The 16,308-nt window shown below is 38.5% G+C and overlaps 1 protein-coding gene across 3 annotated transcripts in view; it reads left to right on the forward strand.

Moving 5' to 3' along the window:
• The window catches only part of NSRP1 (nuclear speckle splicing regulatory protein 1), a 57,568-nt gene extending 55,316 nt beyond the window's left edge, over positions 1-2,252 (forward strand). For all 3 annotated transcript variants that reach the window (XM_047757686.1, XM_047757688.1, XM_047757687.1), the window contains one exon: positions 682-2,252. In XM_047757686.1, coding sequence (XP_047613642.1) covers positions 682-1,729 — 1,048 coding nt within the window. In that variant the 3' untranslated portion in view covers positions 1,730-2,252. The remainder of the gene's footprint in view (positions 1-681) is intronic.
• Positions 2,253-16,308: the final 14,056 nt, after the last annotated feature.

The following is a 16,308-nucleotide window of genomic DNA, read 5'->3' on the forward strand; positions in this document are numbered from 1 at the left end:
AGGAGTTCATGTGTGAGTAATATATATAAATTAACCATGCTTATCAGCTGGGAAAACGTAGGTGGTGTAGATAGTGTTTATGTAACTGATCGTAGCATCTGGATGGATTCACATATTTCCATTTTGTTATAATAGACACTGAAGGGTATAACAGGATGCTGGTGCCTTTTTAATCATGAGAAGAATTATTTAGTGAGACTTAGATTTTGCCACCATTTTGCTGTGAAAAAACTTATCTTCATCTTTTTCCAGGACTATTTTTAAAATTTTTTTTAAAAAAAGAAAAATATAAATCCAACAAAGAACCATGACTTGAACTTTATGTTATGCACTAATACTTAGATCCAGAATATATCTTTTCCCAATTATTCTGTCTTGTGCTTGGCAAAATGAAGACCTTGCACAGACCACCGCCTGAAGGTTCTAGTGGTCCATGGAGAAAAGCTGATTTTTTTTTTTCCATTTTTATCAATATTGAAAACACTCTAAATGGTTAGAAAGTACTAGTTGGTAGATATTGACAAGATAAATAGACAACAGCACCTTTTCAAGTTTGGACAGTTAGAAGGTGTATATATCTGTAGTTGTATTAACTCAAATACTGTTGAAAATTATGTGAACATTTCATTTGTTTACTATAACTGATAATGTGGCATTTTGTGTTACATTATCTTCCTTAAGGTCTGGAATAAAAGAAGAGAAATCAAAGGGATATTCTGATGAAGTAAGTTCAGAGAACAGAATACCTCATGAGAAATGCAGCCTCCAAACTGTTGTGAAAGTTGAGGAAAACCCTGATGCAGACAGTGACTTGGATGCTAAGAGCAGTGAGGATGATGCAGTGGAAGAAAATAAAGGGAACTGCAGAAGGGAAAAGGGTACAGAGACCTTAAAAAATGATTCCAAGCATCACAGGAATCATACCCACTCACGATCATCTAGTGAAGAAAGAGAGCATGGTACCAAACACTACGCAAAAAGTACCAAGTCAAGAGGACATGAGAAAAGGGAAGATCCGCACCAAGAGAGACAGTCCAGGGAGCAGGACAGTTATTTCACTGACCGTGATCACCGAAAAGAAAAGAAGGACTCCCATAGGCACAGAGAGGCCAGTTACAGAGATTCCCACTGGAAGAGGCCTGAACAAGAAGATAGACTGAGGGGCAGAGACCAGAGAGAAAGAAATGACAGGGAGTGGAAAAGGGAGAAAGACAAGGAGAAATACCCCTCCAGAGAACAAGAAAGAGACAGACAGCGAAACAGTTATGACCGACACGGGGAGAAAGGAGAGGAGAAGGAAGAGAAGAGCAAAGAAAGGGAGGCGAGGAAAGAAAGATACGAAAACAGTGATAAATCCAGAGATAGAGAAAAACGAGAAGTAAGCTTTCAATCTTCAGAAAGAAATCGAGACAGAAAGGAAAACAGCCCAGATTCTAGGGCAAAGGATAGGTTTAACCAGGAAAGAGCCAATAGAATGAGAAACTTGGAAAAGGACAAAGAAAGAAACCCAGAAAAACCTTCTAGTTCTGAAACATCACTGGGGGCAAAACACAGAATCCCAGAGGAGTGTCAAGAGACGGACAAAGAACAAGAGAGGCCACATGAGGCAGTGAGCAAGTTTGCAAAGCGGAGCAATGAAGAAACTGTAATGTCAGCAAGAGACAGATACTTAGCCCGGCAGATGGCACGGGTTAATGCAAAGACATATATTGAGAAAGAAGATGATTAATGACTGCCCCCATAGAAAGACCTATGGAACCACAGAACTCCTGGAACATGCTGTGTGAATACATGAAGGAGTGTGTTAACAGTGGTTGTGAGGGTATTTTAAGATATTTTTGAAATTCATTTTTGGTTTAGGTTAAGTCAGAAGTCAATCCTTTTATCTTGAATGTTTGACTAAGTTGATATATAATATTTACCTATAAGTACAACATTTTGGGTTTTATTCAAGCAGCCTAAAGAGTGCTTAATCTCCATGGGTACTTAATAAGGAAAATTGGCTCCACTACAACCATTTAAAAATAATTTAAACAACTCTCCTTATGGTGGTTTTGTTACAGGAATTGTTTTTATAAATATTGTGTCTCAGATAAAAATACGTGGATTTGAACAGAGAACTATTGTTATAGTTTATGTTCTAAAATTTGTATTAAAAGCATAAAATATAGATCACACATCTTGTCTGAATAAGCTTTTTAGTTCATACTAGGCTTAAATGAAAATAAAAAGTGATACTTTTGTACATTTAATTGATGCTTATATTTTATCTTAAAAGTAATATTACTCATCATGATTCCTTTTTTTAAGTTAAAAATCACTTTAATTCTGAGACCCTAGCAAATTGGTTATGTGCATAAATCAGTTTTAGCTAAGGCTGAAAAGATGGAGATACTCAGCCTAAATGAAATTAGCTAAAGATCTAAGTTGCTTATTTATGATCATATTTTGTTAAATACACTCTAAAGAATATAGTACAACTTACTAGAGATTCCATTTATATATCAAAATAAAATTTCTGTACTAAATCTTGGAAACTTACCATTCAGAGTTAGGGGGAGAGGATGAATGACATGGAGAAAATAGAAAAATGGAAAACAGGTCTTTCCATTAAAAGCTATTTATATTTCATACTTCATCATGAAGAGTTATCACATTGTCTTATTTTGGAAGGATAAATATAGTAAGAATATTGACTTTTAGAAAAATATATAGAGATCAAATTTAGCATTCATAAATCATGTTATTAGACTTTTTAAACCAGAAAGGAAAAGTATCAAGAAAGCTAATGCCTGTATTTCTTGACTAACACATTATCACTTATATCCTAACTTTAAAACACATCAGTGACAGTGACAAACACTTCAAAAGCACTGACTTTGTGTACACAGAGAGGTGTGTATAATTTAATGTGGAAAAAATTAGGATCAGATCATGGAAGATCAGTAGCGACAGGCTAAAAATCCACTTCAGTAAAGAATTTGATTCCTTTGTTAGGGTTTCATAACTGGAGCCATATATTGGGAAGATTAATTTGACCATAGTGTGCAAGATAAAGCCTAAGAGAAATCGATCTGATAAGAAAATGTCAATTTCCGGGAGTTCCCTATTGTAGCGAAGCAGAAACGAATCTGACTAGTATCCATGAGGATGTGGGTTCAATCCCTGGCCTCGCTCTGTGGCTTAGTAGCTCCAATTCGACGCCTACCCTGGGAACTTCCACATGCCACAAGTGCAGCCCTAAAACAAAAAAAAAAGAAAATGTTAATTTCCCTCTCCTAGTAGTTCAGACACTGTGTGTGTGTGTGTGTTTGTGTCTTTTTAGGGTCACACCCAGGGCATATGGAGGTTCCCGGGCTAGGGGTCTCATCGGAGCTGTTGCTGCCGACTTAACGCCACAGCTCACAGAAACGTCGGATCCTTAACCCACCGAGCAAGGCCAGGGATCAAACCCACAACCTCATGGTTCCTGGTCAGATTCGTTTCCGCTGCGCCACAATGGGAACTCCGTAGTTCAGAGACTTAAAGCAACTCAGATGGTTTAAATAGGAAAAACCGTGTGTTTGTGTGTGTGCGCGCGTGTGTGCCATGGCTCAGCGGTAATGAACCCTGTTGGTATCCACTGGGTTGCAGGTTTGATCCCTGGCCTTGCTTAGTGGGTTAAGGATCTGGCATTGCCCTGAGCTGCAATTTAGGTCACAGACGTGGCTTGGGTCCCTTGTGGCTGTGGCTGTGGCACAGGCCAGCAGCTGCAGCTCCAGTTTGACCCCCTAGTCTGGAAATTTCATATGCCACAGGTGTGGCCCTAAAGAGACAAAAAAAAAATACATATATATTTAAGTATAGTTGATTTGTATGTTGTGTTTGAGGTATACAACATAGTGATTCAGTAATTTTTTAAAATTATATTCTATTATATGTAGGGTACTAGAGATATTGAATGTAATTCCCTGTGCTGTATAGTAAAATGTTGCTTATCTATTTTATGTATAGTGGTTTTTACCTATTAATCTCACACTCCTAATTTGTTCCTCTCATCCTCTCTCTTTTGGTATAACCATGAGCTTGTTTTTAAGTCTGTGAGTCTGTTTCTGTTTTGTGTATAGATTAATTTGTATTATTTTTTAGGTTCCACATATAAGTGATACCAAAGTTATTTGTCTTTCTCTGACTTCACTAAGCATAATATTCTCTTGGTCCATCCATGTTGCTCCAAATGTAATATCTCATTCTTTTTTATAGCTGAATACTATTCCATTGTGCACATATACCACATCTCACACCAGTCTGTTGATGGGCATTTGGGTTGTTTGTATTTTGTTTCTGGCTATGGTAAATACTGTTGCTATGAACATTGAGGTGCATGTATATTTTTTCCAATTAGAATCTTTGTTTTTTCCAAATACATACCCAGGAATGGAATTGCTGGATCATATGATAGCTCTATTATATATTTTATTAACCAAGTTTGACATAACTCAAACTTCAAATTAAGGGTTTCTTTTATCTCCTTCCCCAGATATACAGATTTTTTTTTTTTTTTTTTGCCTCTTTGGCAATCAGTCCCCCTTTTCTGGGAACACCGATTTTCCCTTGGGAAAGTGTACCTTCACTACTTTTAGTTCAGTTCAAATAGGGCTGAATAGGCTGGGTATATATCTGTTTTGATCAGGTAATTCCTAATAATGGATTCACTGATCAATATGGTGTGTGTGCAGCAGTGTCAATCAGTTTTCCAAAATAAACTCCATCAGTGTATGAGAACTCCAGTTGCTTCACATTCTTGCTTACACTTTTAATTCCTTATCTTTTGTCATTTCGTCTGTCTTTTAATTGGGAGTCATTCTGGTGGGTGTGATGGTATCTTGTGGTTTTATTTTGGGGTTTCCCAAGAGCTATCATGTATTTATTAGCCTTTGGATTATGTCTTTCCCCCCCACACACTCACTTCATGTTCAAGTTCCAGGGTCAAGGATCAAACCTCCACGACAGCAACGATCAAGCCGCTATAGTGACAGTGCTGGATCCTTAATCCTCTGTGCCACAAGAGAATTCCTGGATATCTCCTTTTTGAAGATTTTTTTTTCTTTCTTTTTTTTTTGAGGTGAGTGTGTAGGACTCTGCCTTTTTTTTCCCACAACCTATACTTGTTCTTTGTATATTCTTCATAGGAGCTGTCTTTGCAAGTAACTTCTCCCCACTATGGCTTGCGTTTTCACCCTCCTAATGGTATTTCTTTTTTCTTTCTTTTTTTTTTTTTTTTTTTTTTACTTTTTAGGGCCTCACTTTTCGGCAGCATATGGAAGTTTCCAGAATAGTAGGAGTTGAATAAGCTATAGCTGCCAGTCTACACCTCAGCAACACCAACACTGGATCTGAACCACATCTGTAACCTATGCCACATCTTCGATGTACACCACAGCTCACAGCAACACCAGATCCTTAACCCACTGAGCAAGGCTAGGGATTGACCCTTCGTCCTCATGGACACTAGTCAAGTTCGTTACTGCTGAGCCATGGATACTAGTCAGGTTTGTTAACTGCTGAGCCATCACAGGAACTCAGTTTTTATTTTTTGGTCTCTTGTCTTTTTAGGGCCACACTCGTGGCATATAAAAGTTCCCAGGCTAGGCGTTGAATCGGAGCTACAGCTGCTGGCCTAAACCACAGCCATAACAACGCTCGGAGCCATGTCCTCAACCTACACCACTCATCCCTGAGTGAGGCCAGGGATCAAACCCACATCCTCATGGATGCTGATCGGATGATTCTTGAACCACTGAGCGCCATGACCACAATTCCACAACTCATTGTTAAAACTGAAGTATCATTGCCTCCAGAAAGCCTCTTTAAGTACCTTTCTTTGTTTCAGCCACACCTCTGTGTTCCCTTTGAATTCTGTGCTTAATCCTATCATAGCATTATATAATTGTGTTGTTTGAGGGCAACGATCTGAACTCACTTGTATGCTCAGTACTTACTATAATGCTGGCATGAGTGAAAGTTTAGAAGAGTTTTTACTTCATTGTTTTAACTTCATTTATTGTATTATCTGTTAAGCCTTTTTTTCTTTCTTTTCTTTTTTTTTTTTTTTTGTCTTTTTAGGGCTGCACCTGCAGCATGTGGAAGTTTCCCAGGCTAGGGGTCCAATCGGAGCTGTAGCCGACAGCCTACCCCACAGCCACAGCAATGTAGGATTGGAGCCTCATGTGTGACCTACACCACAGCTCATGGTAATTGCCAGATCCTCAACCCACTGACCAAGGTCAGGGATTGAACCCACAACCTCATGGTTCCTAGTCGGATTCGTTTCCGCTGTGCCATGACAGGAACTCCACTATTAAGTATTTCTTAAAATTAGAATTTTAAAACTAGAATGAACTTGGAAATCATCAAAGAGTTCCTGCTGTGGCACAATGGGATTGGAGCTATCTCTGGAGTGCTAGGACACAGGTTCAATCCCCAGCCCTGCACAGTGGGTTAAGAATCTGGTGTTGCCACAGCTGCAGCCTAGGTTGCAACTGTGGCTTGGATCTGATCCCTGCTCCAGGAACTCCATATTCCATGGATCGGCCAAAAAAGAAAAAAAAAATTTTTTTTTAAATCATCTAACATAACCCCACAATTTAAAATGCTTAAGATCTCTGAGCTTTATTTTTTCCTTATTTGCAAAATGGGGACAATAAAAGGGTCTCTTTGATAAAATTGATGTGTGAATTGCTTGAAACAATTCATGTAATGCTGTGGCTGATATTGGCACACAGTAAATACTAGTGTATGTGTGTAAATATGTATGTGTGTGTAAATATGTATGTGTGTGTATATATATATATATATAATAGTTTTATTCATGAGGGGATGGAGCCAGTAGAGCTGAGTGACTTATTTCAGGTTACTTACCTTGGTGGTGAATGAGAAAGGACTTAATCCTATCTGGTTGCTCTTTCCACAGGTGCGAAAAAAGGCTTTTTTTTTTTTTTTTTTTTGCTTTTTAGGGTTGCACCTGTGGCATATGGAGGTTCCCAGGCTTGGGGTCAAATCGGAGCTGCAGCTGCCAGCCTGCACCACAGCCACAAAAATGGCAGATCCAAGCCACAGATTGCAGCAGTGCCTGATCCTTTCATTGAGCAAGGCCTGGGATCGAACCGTCATCCTCATGGTTACTCGTCTGATTCTTAACCTGCTGAGCCACAATGGGAACTCCTCAGAGAAGGCTTTTTTTTTGGTTTTGGTAAAATGTATGTATGACATGAGCCATACCTCTAATGGAGGGAAACTATGCCAGGCAAGTGACATGAGATATCTGTCATTTTCATGTATTCAGCAAATTGGGGGCTATGTACCAGATGTGGTAGATTCTTGTGAAAGGTTGCAGGTTTTAGAAAGAGTTTAGAAATATTCTTTAATACTGAAGCTTCTGTCTTAGAAGATGCTTTGTCCAAGCTCTGTGCATCCCACTATACTGTTAATCCCCTCCCTCACCCTGCCCCTTAAGAAAATATAATGGGGAGTTCCCGTCGTGGCGCAGTGGTTAACGAATCCGACTAGGAACCATGAGGTTGCGGGTTCGGTCCCTGCCCTTGCTCAGTGGGTTAACGATCCGGCGTTGCCGTGAGCTGTGGTGTAGGTTGCAGACGCGGCTCGGATCCCGCGTTGCTGTGGCTCTGGCGTAGGCTGGTGGCTGCAGCTCCGATTCAACCCCTAGCCTGGGAGCCTCCATATGCCGCGGGAGCGGCCCAAGAAATGGCAACAACAACAACGACGACAAAAAAAAGGACAAAAAAAAAAAAGAAAATATAATGGCTTTCTTGGACTATAATTACAATAATGAGTGTAAACTGGTCCTCTTCCAAAAGCCATTAAGGGGGCTGAGCAAAGTAAAGCTATCATGGCCCAAAGCTGGGTGTCATTAAAACACAGTGAAGAGCATTGTGTAGGAAGGGCCCAAATGAATGTGAGGGGTAATCCATGCAGAGAGGAGGCCCATGCAGGATATCTGAATCCAAGTGGTGGAGGGATGGTATCTGCGCAATGGGTGGCGATGGCGACTGCTCAACAAGGGATGTGAGCCTGAGCAGGGTAAGAAGGGCATTTGTACAGGAAACAGTCCCAGGATGAGGTGTCAGAACCTGGATGGGGTGGAAAGGGCTGTGTAGAGGGCAGTGGCAGCAGCAATGGAATATTGCTTACATTCAGCGATATTGATCAAAAGTAAATATATTTGGGGCTCCCCCTGTGGCACAGTGGGTTAAGGATCTGGCACTGCCACAGCATAGGTCATAGCTGCGGCAGGGATTCAGTCCTTGGCCTGGGAACTTCCATATGCTGTGGGTGCAGCCATTTAAAAAAAAAAAAAAGTGAATTTATTTGGGATAATGGGAGCCAGGTTTCTCACGGTCCTACAAAAGGTTATAAACATGGAGAAAACTAGAATGAACTTTGCAGTGTTGGGTTGGAACTGGAGTTACTGGTATGGACTCATAGTTTTTAAGATAGAGAAATAATAATAATAGAGGAAAATATGTGTGTGCGCACATACATACTTTAGTCCAAGGAGAAGACTTGGCATCAGTGACTCTCCAGTAGTAACATGCATACCTGGCACCTAGATCCTGGTTTCTAAATACATTCTTCACTTTTAAGTTCAAGGAACTAGGACTTTTTGGAGAAATGGCTGTGGCAGAGAAAAGTACAAGATAATACTGTAACATCTTACTCCAGAAGGTAAGAAATTGGTCCAAGAATGATGGGAACAGATCAAAGGACACAGGAGTCAGCTCGAAAGGATTCTCACTAGCTAAATAAGGGACTATTCGAGCATCGGAATAAATAATAATGATAAGTTACAATCGAATAAAATAGGAATCTAAAAAATGTGCTGGAAGACGAGGATAGGGGTATTGAGGATAGGGGTATCGCATGGTCTCAGTAAACTCCCTACAAAATACTGATTAATTACAAAAAGAAAAACCTGTAATGGAAAGTCTGGCAGATACCACCTTGATCAAGGAATTTTAACATCACTAGTGTGGGGACAAATAAAATCATGCTCCACCTGATAGGATGCAGTGAGAACAACACAGCCTCAGTCCCATGATATTTCTGCCAAAAATATGTATTAGCCTGAATCTAATCATGAAGAGTCAATTATCAAACAAAGTTGAGATACATTCTACAAAATAACTGGCCTGTAATCTTCAAAAATGTCAAGTTCATGAAACTCAAGGGAAATCTGGAAAACTTCCAGACTGAAGGAGACAAAAGAGACATGAACCTAAATGAAAACCGTCATTTTTGGAGTTCTGTTGTGGCTCAGTGGAAATAAATCTGACTACAATCCATGAGGACACAGGTTCGATCCCTGGCCTCAGTCAATGGGTTAAGGATCTGGCATGAGCTGTGGTGTAAGTCACAGACATGGCTCGGATCTTACATTGCTGTGGCTGTGGTGTAGGCTCCAATTCAACCCCTAGCCTGGGAACCTCCATATGCTGCGATACGGCCCTAAAAAGACAAAAAGAAAAAGGAAAACTATGATTTTAATTTACTTATTCATTTTTACTTTTTGCTTTTTAGGACTGCGTCCACAGCTTATGGAGGTTCCCAGGCTAGGGCTGGCCTATGCCACAGCCACAGCAACATGGGATCTGAGCCACGTCTGGAACCTAAACCTCAGCTCACAGCAACGCCAGATCCTTAACCCACTGAGCAAGGCCAGGGATCAAACCCGCATCCTCATGGATACTAGTTGGATTCATTTCCACTGCACCACAATGGGAACTCCATCGACTGGATAATTTTGGTAAAAGAACATCATTGATTAGATGGCAGTATGTATCAACATTACTTTCCTGGTTTTAATAGTTGTATTGTGGTTACGTAGAAGAATGTCCTGTTTATTGGAAACAATCCCTTCATGGTTTTCATTTTTGAATTTAGGATCTGTGTATTTAGGCTTCTATGGATGATGATTTTAAAGATAGGCATCCAAATAATCTTTGTCCTACAATCAGAAAACATAGCCATAAGATTTGTTCTGGGAAGTTCCCATCGTGGTTCAGATCTGAGGTTGCTGTGGCTTTGGTGTAGGCTGGAGGCTACTGTTCTGATTTGACCCCTAGCTTGGGAACCTCCATATGCCACAGGTGCAGCCCTAAAAAGACCGAAAAAAAAAATGTGTTCTGGAAATTTCTAGCTGTGAACCTAGGCAAGTCAGTTAACCTCTCTGAGCCTTAGACTCCTTAGCTGCAAAACTGGGGAAGTAACATCTGTTACTCAGAGTTCTAATGATCAAATCATATAATATATATAAAAACACATTATAAAATGAAGCTTTGCACAAATTACAAAAATTGTAAGAATTTATTTAACTTTATTGAAATTTAATATCTCTAATTCTAGGTACTTTTGATGCTAAGTATTTGTGAATCACATGCAGTGATGTTTTAGGGGACATAAATGTTTTAAGAATTTACAGTTAAAATTAAGATTTTTCTTTAAATCTTAAGAGTTTGGACATTTTTGTTTTTACTTTTTAATGAGACAAAATTAATCTATTCATGATGTTAAGAGTTCTTACAGTGATAGTTCACAACAAAAGTCATTTGCTGATATCTTACAATATAATTTGGATATTTATGACTAAACTGCTGCATAAGTGAATAAAGGGGCATTTTATGCATCTTAAAGAGGGGATTTTTTTATTTTGTATAATTAAAACGTAGGTTTAGAGTTCCCATTGTGGCGCAGTGGAAATGAACCTGACTAGGAACCACGAGGTTGTTTGATCCCTGGCCTTGCTCAGTGGGTTAAGGATCTGGTGTTGCCGTAAACTGTGGTATAGGTGGCAGACATGGCTTGGATCTGGCGTTGCTGTGGTGTAGGCCCCCAGCTGTAGCTCCAATCAACCCCTAGCCTGGGAACCTCCATATGCGCAGGTGGGTCCCTAAAAAGCAAAAAAAAAGAAAAATATAGATTTAATTCTGTCACTAAAGTTTAAAAATAAACATATTTCATGTAAAAAAATAACACCAGAAAATTTCATATTATCACTGTTGACAGAGGTGAATAGTGGAAGAAATTACTTATTTTTAGCTCTAAATAATGTAGAAGAAAGTAAAGATGGCAAAAAATAAATAAATAAGGAGTTCCTGTCTTGGCATAGCGGAAACAAATCTGACTAGGAACCATGAGGTTGCTGGTTTGATCCCTGGCCTTGTTCAGTGGGTTAAGGATCTGGCGTTGCCGTGAGCTGTGATGTAGTTGTGACAAAAAATAATTAAATAAATAAAAGTAAAGATGCCAAAAAAGAAGTCCCATTTACATAATTCATTTAACTATATATAATCCAGAATTTGAAGCACCTTATTGCTATTTTCAATACAAAGAGTATTTTGAATTTTTTTTTTTGCAAATCAAATCATATTTTAAATGCTGCCTGAGAAATACTTGCAAATTCTTATGTAAAAGTCCTAATTTTATTCAAGTTTTGCATTTTTCATATATCAAATTTTCTTAAGATACACTTATTTAATATTAGAGTTTGAATAAGAAGTAAATAGCTTTTTAAAAAAATTAGCAATCGTTCTTATTTGTTTACAGAAATTTAGGTATTTTAGCATAGAGATAGGATAGCTCCTCCTCCCTAAATATCTGTTGTTTGGACTGTCAGTGTCTAGTGTTAGATATAAAGTATCTACTATAATTGGAGTCTTCAACTGTAGAATCGAAGGGCTGAAATAATTTATATTCTCTCCAAATGGTAAAGTTCTTAATTCAGCAGACATAAAACTTTTTTCTGATTACGTGCTCCACCAGTGTTACACAGGTTCCAGATTGGGTTTGGCCAGTGAAGAAAATCTATTTCGATAGCTTAAAAAAATAAACACTTGCACTGGCGGTAGAGAAATTTGCTATGGATTTGATGATGTATTGGTAAGAGGAATACCACCTGAAATTCCAACTGAGATATATTGTGAATCACTTCCCAAAAAAAAGACTTCTTGAAAAGATGAGTTGTTTTCAAATGCCTCCTGTAGAAACAGTACTGAATGGATTCCAATGATATGAAACAAAAAGATAGACATTTAAGATTCTCCCCTACAATGTTTATCTTTTCCATTGTTGTAAATGCCTACTAAACCAATTGACAAAGGTATTATTTCATTCCAGTAGAGGAAATTAAAACTTAAGCTCACCTTCCTTTAGAAATTTCCAGAACCTAAGAAGAGTAGAGAAAATAGCTAGGTTTATTTCTGCCTCTAATGTAGTTATCTGAACTTGACTCTTCTATCACTGAAATTCAGAGATACTTAAGCAATGAGGGGCAAAGGTAATACTACAAAAAGTTAGAAAAAAGATTTACAGGTCTTAAAATAATCCTTCTATGGAACTAAACATAAATTTTACTAAATACTGCCTTGTTTCTGATATTGAAGAAAAAATTCAGAATGTGTCAAGTGGACCAGAAAAGCTTTCCACAGTGTAGTGATAGCCCCTGCTTTAACGTTTCTTTTTCTGTATTTGTATTTATAAATTTCGGTCTCTTACATACTTCTCAAGCAAGCATTTTCTAAGCTCTCCTTCCTAATTTAGAGCCTTCTGTATAATTGTCTTTGCGTTTTTAAAGAATGTGTGAGCTCCATGACGACTTTAAAATGTGCAACTTCTTCCCGCTTAGTGTAGGACAATTTTGCTTTTATCACATTGTTTATGAGGATGACAGGTTGTAGTATCATCGCTCTGAGGAAACTTCTGGCTACCCTTTCTCACCCTTCTTTGACAAAAAAAGAAAAAAGGGTAGAAAATGCTTTTGAATGCTGCCTTGTATAATGATAGTTTAAGCACCGGGTGTTAATTTATGAGTAAAGAGACAAGCTACAAAAGGAGCCAGGCATGGATAGTACCATCGAGTAGCTAAGTGTTGTCTAAGACACTTAAGAACAGCACAGTTAAGCCACTGCTTTCCATAGTTTTCAGCTTTGCTTTGACAGTGACCTCCAAATCAATTATACAACACATAGAACAAAGCAGGTTAGTCTTTCCTACTTACCAAAAAGAATAGGATTCTAATTCCAGAATAACCTCCCTTTTAAGGAGTCAGGATGCAGTGGGTGAGTTAAACGGAAATTCATACTTAATGCTTAAATTTTGAGATTGGCAGCACCAAATGAATAAGATGTGTAAAAAGAGGATGGTGAGAGAGTGACTCATCTCACAGAATAACTTTTCACCTTGTTTTGAGATTATTTGATATGAAAGTCATTATTTGATTCTGGAGCTAATACAATGGATTTGTTGGGGTGCTTGCATCCATCTCCACGTGGGGCAGCCAGGGCAATGAATTTAGGTTACAAGTCATGTGCATTCCATGTAACAAATGGAATAAGTTTTAAATGGGTTGTAAGTTTTTTTGGAAGGGAGATGAAGTATTTGGACTCCATTACATATCAACATGTAGGAACAGGAGTTTGATGATCACTCAGCCAGTTAAAGATCCATCATTGCCATGGATAGATCCCTGGCCTGGAAATCTCCATGTGCTGTGGGTATGGCAAAAAAGAAAAACAAAACAAAACATACAGGAACAATCTCAATCAAGTGAATTGCCTCCACGCCTTTGACTTGTGTCTTACCTATTTCTTTTTTAAAAAAAATGATATTTATTATTTATTTATTTGTCTTTTTGCCTTTTCTAGGGCCGCTCCCTCGGCAGATGGAGGTTCCCAGGCCAGGGGTCTAATCGGAGCTGTAGCCACCAGTCTACGCCAGAGCCACAGCAACGCAGGATCCGAGCTGCGTCTGCAACCTACACCACAGCTCACGGCAATGCCAGATCCTTAACCCACTGAGTGAGGCCAGGGACTGAACCCGCAACCTCATGGTTCCTAGTCGGATTCGTTAACCACTGCACCACGACAGGAACTCCAATTTTTTCCCCCATTACAGTTGGTTTAGAGTGTTCTGTCAATTTCTACTGTACAGCAAGGTGACCCAGTCACATATACATGTATACATTCTTTTTTCTCATGTTTTCATGCTCCATCATAAGTAACTAGATATAGTTTCCAGTGCTATACAGCAGAATCTCATTGCTTATCCATTCCAAATGCAATAGTTTGCATCCCACTCCCTCCCCCTCCTTCTTGGCAACCAGAAGTCTGTTCTCCATGTCCATAATTTTCTTTTCTGCGGAAAGGTTCATTTGTGCCAAATATTAGATGCCAGATATGAGTGGTATCATATGGTATTTGTTTTCTCTTTCTGACTTAAACTTCACTTAGTATGAGAGTCTTTAGTTCCATCCATGTTGCTCCAAATGGCATTATTTTGTTCTTTTTTATGGCCAAGTAGTATTCCATTGTGTATATATACCAGATCTTCTTAATTCATTCATCTGTTGATGGACATTTAGATTGTTTCCACATCTTGACTATTGTGAATAGTGCTGCAATGAACACATGGGTGCGTGTACCTTTTTCAAGCAAAGTTTTGTGTGGAAAACTTTGCCCTAGAGTGGGATTGCCAGTGATATGGTAGTTCTATATTTAGTTTTCCGAGGTATCTCCATACTGTTTTCCATAGTGGTTTTACCAATTCACATTCCTACCAACAGTGTAAGAGCATTCCTTTTTCCCCACACCTTGTCCAGCATTTGTTATTTGTGGACTTGTTAATGATGGCCATTCTGAGTGGTGTGAGGTGGTACCTCATTGTAGTTTTGATTTGCATTTCTCAAATTACTAGGGATATTGAGCATTTTTTCACCTGCTTGTTGACCATCTGTATATCCTCTTTGGAGAAATGTCTATTCAGATTTTTTGCCCATTTTTCAATTGGGTTGTTGGTTTTTTTTTTTTTTTTTTTGCAGTGGAGTTTTGTAAGTTTTTTGTATATTTTAGAGATTAAGCCCTTGTCAGTTGCATCATTTGAAACTATTTTCTCCCATTCCATAGGTTGTCTTTTTTTTTTTTTAAAATGGTTTCCTTTGCTGCGCAAAAGATTATTGGTTCCATTAGGTCCCATTGTTTTATTTTTGCCTTGATTTCTGTTGCCTTGGGAGTCTGACCTAAGGAAACATTTGTACTGTTGATGTCAGAGAATGTTTTGCCTATGCTCTCTTCTAGGAGTTTGATGGTGTCTTATGTTTAAATCTTTAAGCCATTTTGAGTTTATTTTTGTGCATGGTGTGAGGGTGTGTTCCAGTGTCATTGATTTACATGTGGCTGTCTAGTTTTCCTAGCACCAATTGCTGAAAAGACTGTCTTCTCCCCATTTTATATTCTTGCATCCTTTATTAAAGATTGACTGTCAGTGTCTGGGTTCTCTGTTTTGTTCCATTGGTCTTTATGTCTGTTTTGGTACCAATACCACACTGTCTTGATCACTGTGGCTTGTAATATTCCCTGAATTCTGGGAGAATTGTGTCTCCTGCTTGGTTCTTGTTCCTAGGGATTGCTTTGGCAATTCTGGGTCTTTTATGGTTCCATGTTAATTTTTGGATTGTTTGATTTAGCTCTGTGAAAAATGTCATGGGTAATTTGAGAGGGATTGCATTGAATCTGTAGATTTCTTTGGGTAGGATGGCCATTTTTATGATATTAATTCTTCCAACCCAGGAGCATGGAATTTCTTTCCATTTCTTTGAATCCCCTTTAATTTCCTTGATTAATGGTATTTAGTTCTCAGCATATAAGTGTTTTACCTCCTTGGTCAGGTTTATTCCTAGGTATTTAATTTTGGGGGGTACAATTTTAAAAGGAATTGTATTCTTGTATTCCTAATATTTCATTGTTATTGTACAGAAATGCAACCAGTTTCTGAATGTTAATCTTGTATCCTGGGACTTCGCTGAATTCATTGATCAGTTGGAGTAGTTTTTGTGTGGAGTCCTTAGGACTTTCTGTATACAGTATCATATCATCTGCATACAGTGACAATGTTAACTCTTCTCTTCCAATTTGGATACATTTTATTTCTTTTGTTTATCCAATTGCTGTGGCTAGGACTTCCAAAACTACATTGAATAACAGTGGTGAGAGTGGGCATCCTTGTTCCAGATTTTAGTGGGAAAGCCTTCAGCTTTTTCTCCACTGAGTATTATATTTGCTGTGGGTTTGTCATAAATGGCTTTTATTATGTTAAGGTATGTTCCCTCTATACCCACTTTGGTAAAAGTTTTGATCATGAATGGATGTTGGCCTTTGTCAAAGGCTTTTTCTGCATCTATGGAGATGATCATGTAGTTTTTGACTTTTCTTTGGTGATTGTGGTGTATGACATTGATTTGTGTATGTTGAACCATCCTTG

This window comes from Phacochoerus africanus, chromosome 14 (assembly GCF_016906955.1).
Source record: "Phacochoerus africanus isolate WHEZ1 chromosome 14, ROS_Pafr_v1, whole genome shotgun sequence".
In the NCBI taxonomy this organism is placed as follows: domain Eukaryota; kingdom Metazoa; phylum Chordata; class Mammalia; order Artiodactyla; family Suidae; genus Phacochoerus; species Phacochoerus africanus.